Source organism: Eimeria mitis, genomic scaffold (genome assembly GCF_000499745.2).
Source record: "Eimeria mitis Houghton genomic scaffold, Emh_scaff5825, whole genome shotgun sequence".
Lineage (NCBI taxonomy): Eukaryota > Apicomplexa > Conoidasida > Eucoccidiorida > Eimeriidae > Eimeria > Eimeria mitis.
Window position 1 is genome coordinate 1 of NW_013574070.1, and position 1,332 is coordinate 1,332.

The following is a 1,332-nucleotide window of genomic DNA, read 5'->3' on the forward strand; positions in this document are numbered from 1 at the left end:
CAACAGCAGCAGCAGCAACAGCAGCAGCAGCAGCAGCAGCAGCAACAGCAGCAGCAGCAGCAGCAGCAGCGGGTTTTGCTTGGTGTACTGGGTGCATACTGATGCAGCCCCAAATGTTTCCCTGGGGGCTACAAAGAGCAGCAGAGAGACAAAGAGAGACAGCAGCACTCGACACGTGCAGCAGCAGCAGCAGCTGCTGCTGCTGCTGCAGCAGCAGCAGCAGCAGCAGCAGCAGCAGCACTAGCAGCGAATGAGCGCCCCATGGTTTGTTCAGAGCTCCAAAGAATACATATTTCTGTACTTTTAGGTTGCATGCATAAATATAATTAAAAATAATAAATAGTAAAACAGCTGCCGATACACCCCAACGCTGTGAGGGCTGTCGTGCAGCAGCAGCAGCAGCAGCAGCAGCAGCAGCAGCAGCAGCAGCAGCAGGAGTAGTGGTGGGGCTGCTGCAGGGAGTGCGTGTGAGATAGAGAGTGAGATATATATTTTTGTTTTTTTTGTAAATAGAAGGAAAAGAAGAAACAAAGAAAAAGAAATGAATAAATATAAAAAGAAAAAAAAGAAAAAGAGATATAAAAGTATTAAGGTTTAGTATGAGGGTGTGTGGGTTGTTGTTAGTAGGGGCTGGCAAAGCAGCCACTACTGCAGCAGCAGCAGCAGCAGCTGCTGCTGCAGCAGCAGCAGCAGCAGCTGCAGCACCCCTCTCATGCGCCCCACGTGCATCTGTATGTGTATGGTTTAGTGTTGGTGTTTGTTTTTTTTGTTTATTTAGTGCGTTTGGCTTGGGTTTGTATAAAGCAGCAGCTAAATCAACGATGGAGGGCGATCAACAGCAGCAGCAGCAGCAGCAGCAGCAGCAGCAATCTGCTGCTGCTGAAGAAAAGCAACAGCAGCAGCAGCAGCAGCAGCAAGAACAACAAGCACAAGACGGAGACTATGAAGATGAAGTTATAACTTCTTTTGATAACTTACCCCTTAACGAAAAACTTCTAAGAGGAATATATTCTTATGGTTTCGAGAAACCCTCGGCGATACAAATGAGGGGTATAAAGCCCATCATAGACGGCCACGATACAATAGGCCAGGCTCAGAGTGGAACGGGAAAAACAGCAACATTTGTTATAGCTGCTCTACAAAAAATAGATTATAGTAAAAATGCTTGTCAGGTTCTTATACTAGCACCAACCAGAGAACTCGCTCAACAGATACAAAAGGTATTTACCTCTCTCTCTCTTGTTTTTTTTTCTTTCTTTTGGTGTATTATACGCCCCCACACTCGCTTTTCTCTCTCTTTTTCTCTTTTTTTTTTTTTTTTTTTTTTTTTTT

General features: G+C 45.2%; 1 protein-coding gene across 1 annotated transcript in view; it reads left to right on the forward strand.

The window, feature by feature from the left end:
• Positions 1–821: 821 nt before the first annotated feature.
• The window catches only part of EMH_0084500 (eukaryotic translation initiation factor 4a, putative), a gene marked incomplete at both ends in the record, with an annotated part of 2,510 nt that continues 1,999 nt past the window's right edge, over positions 822–1,332 (forward strand). The window contains one exon of the mRNA XM_013500774.1: positions 822–1,220. Within this exon, the coding sequence (XP_013356228.1) occupies positions 822–1,220 (399 nt within the window). The remainder of the gene's footprint in view (positions 1,221–1,332) is intronic.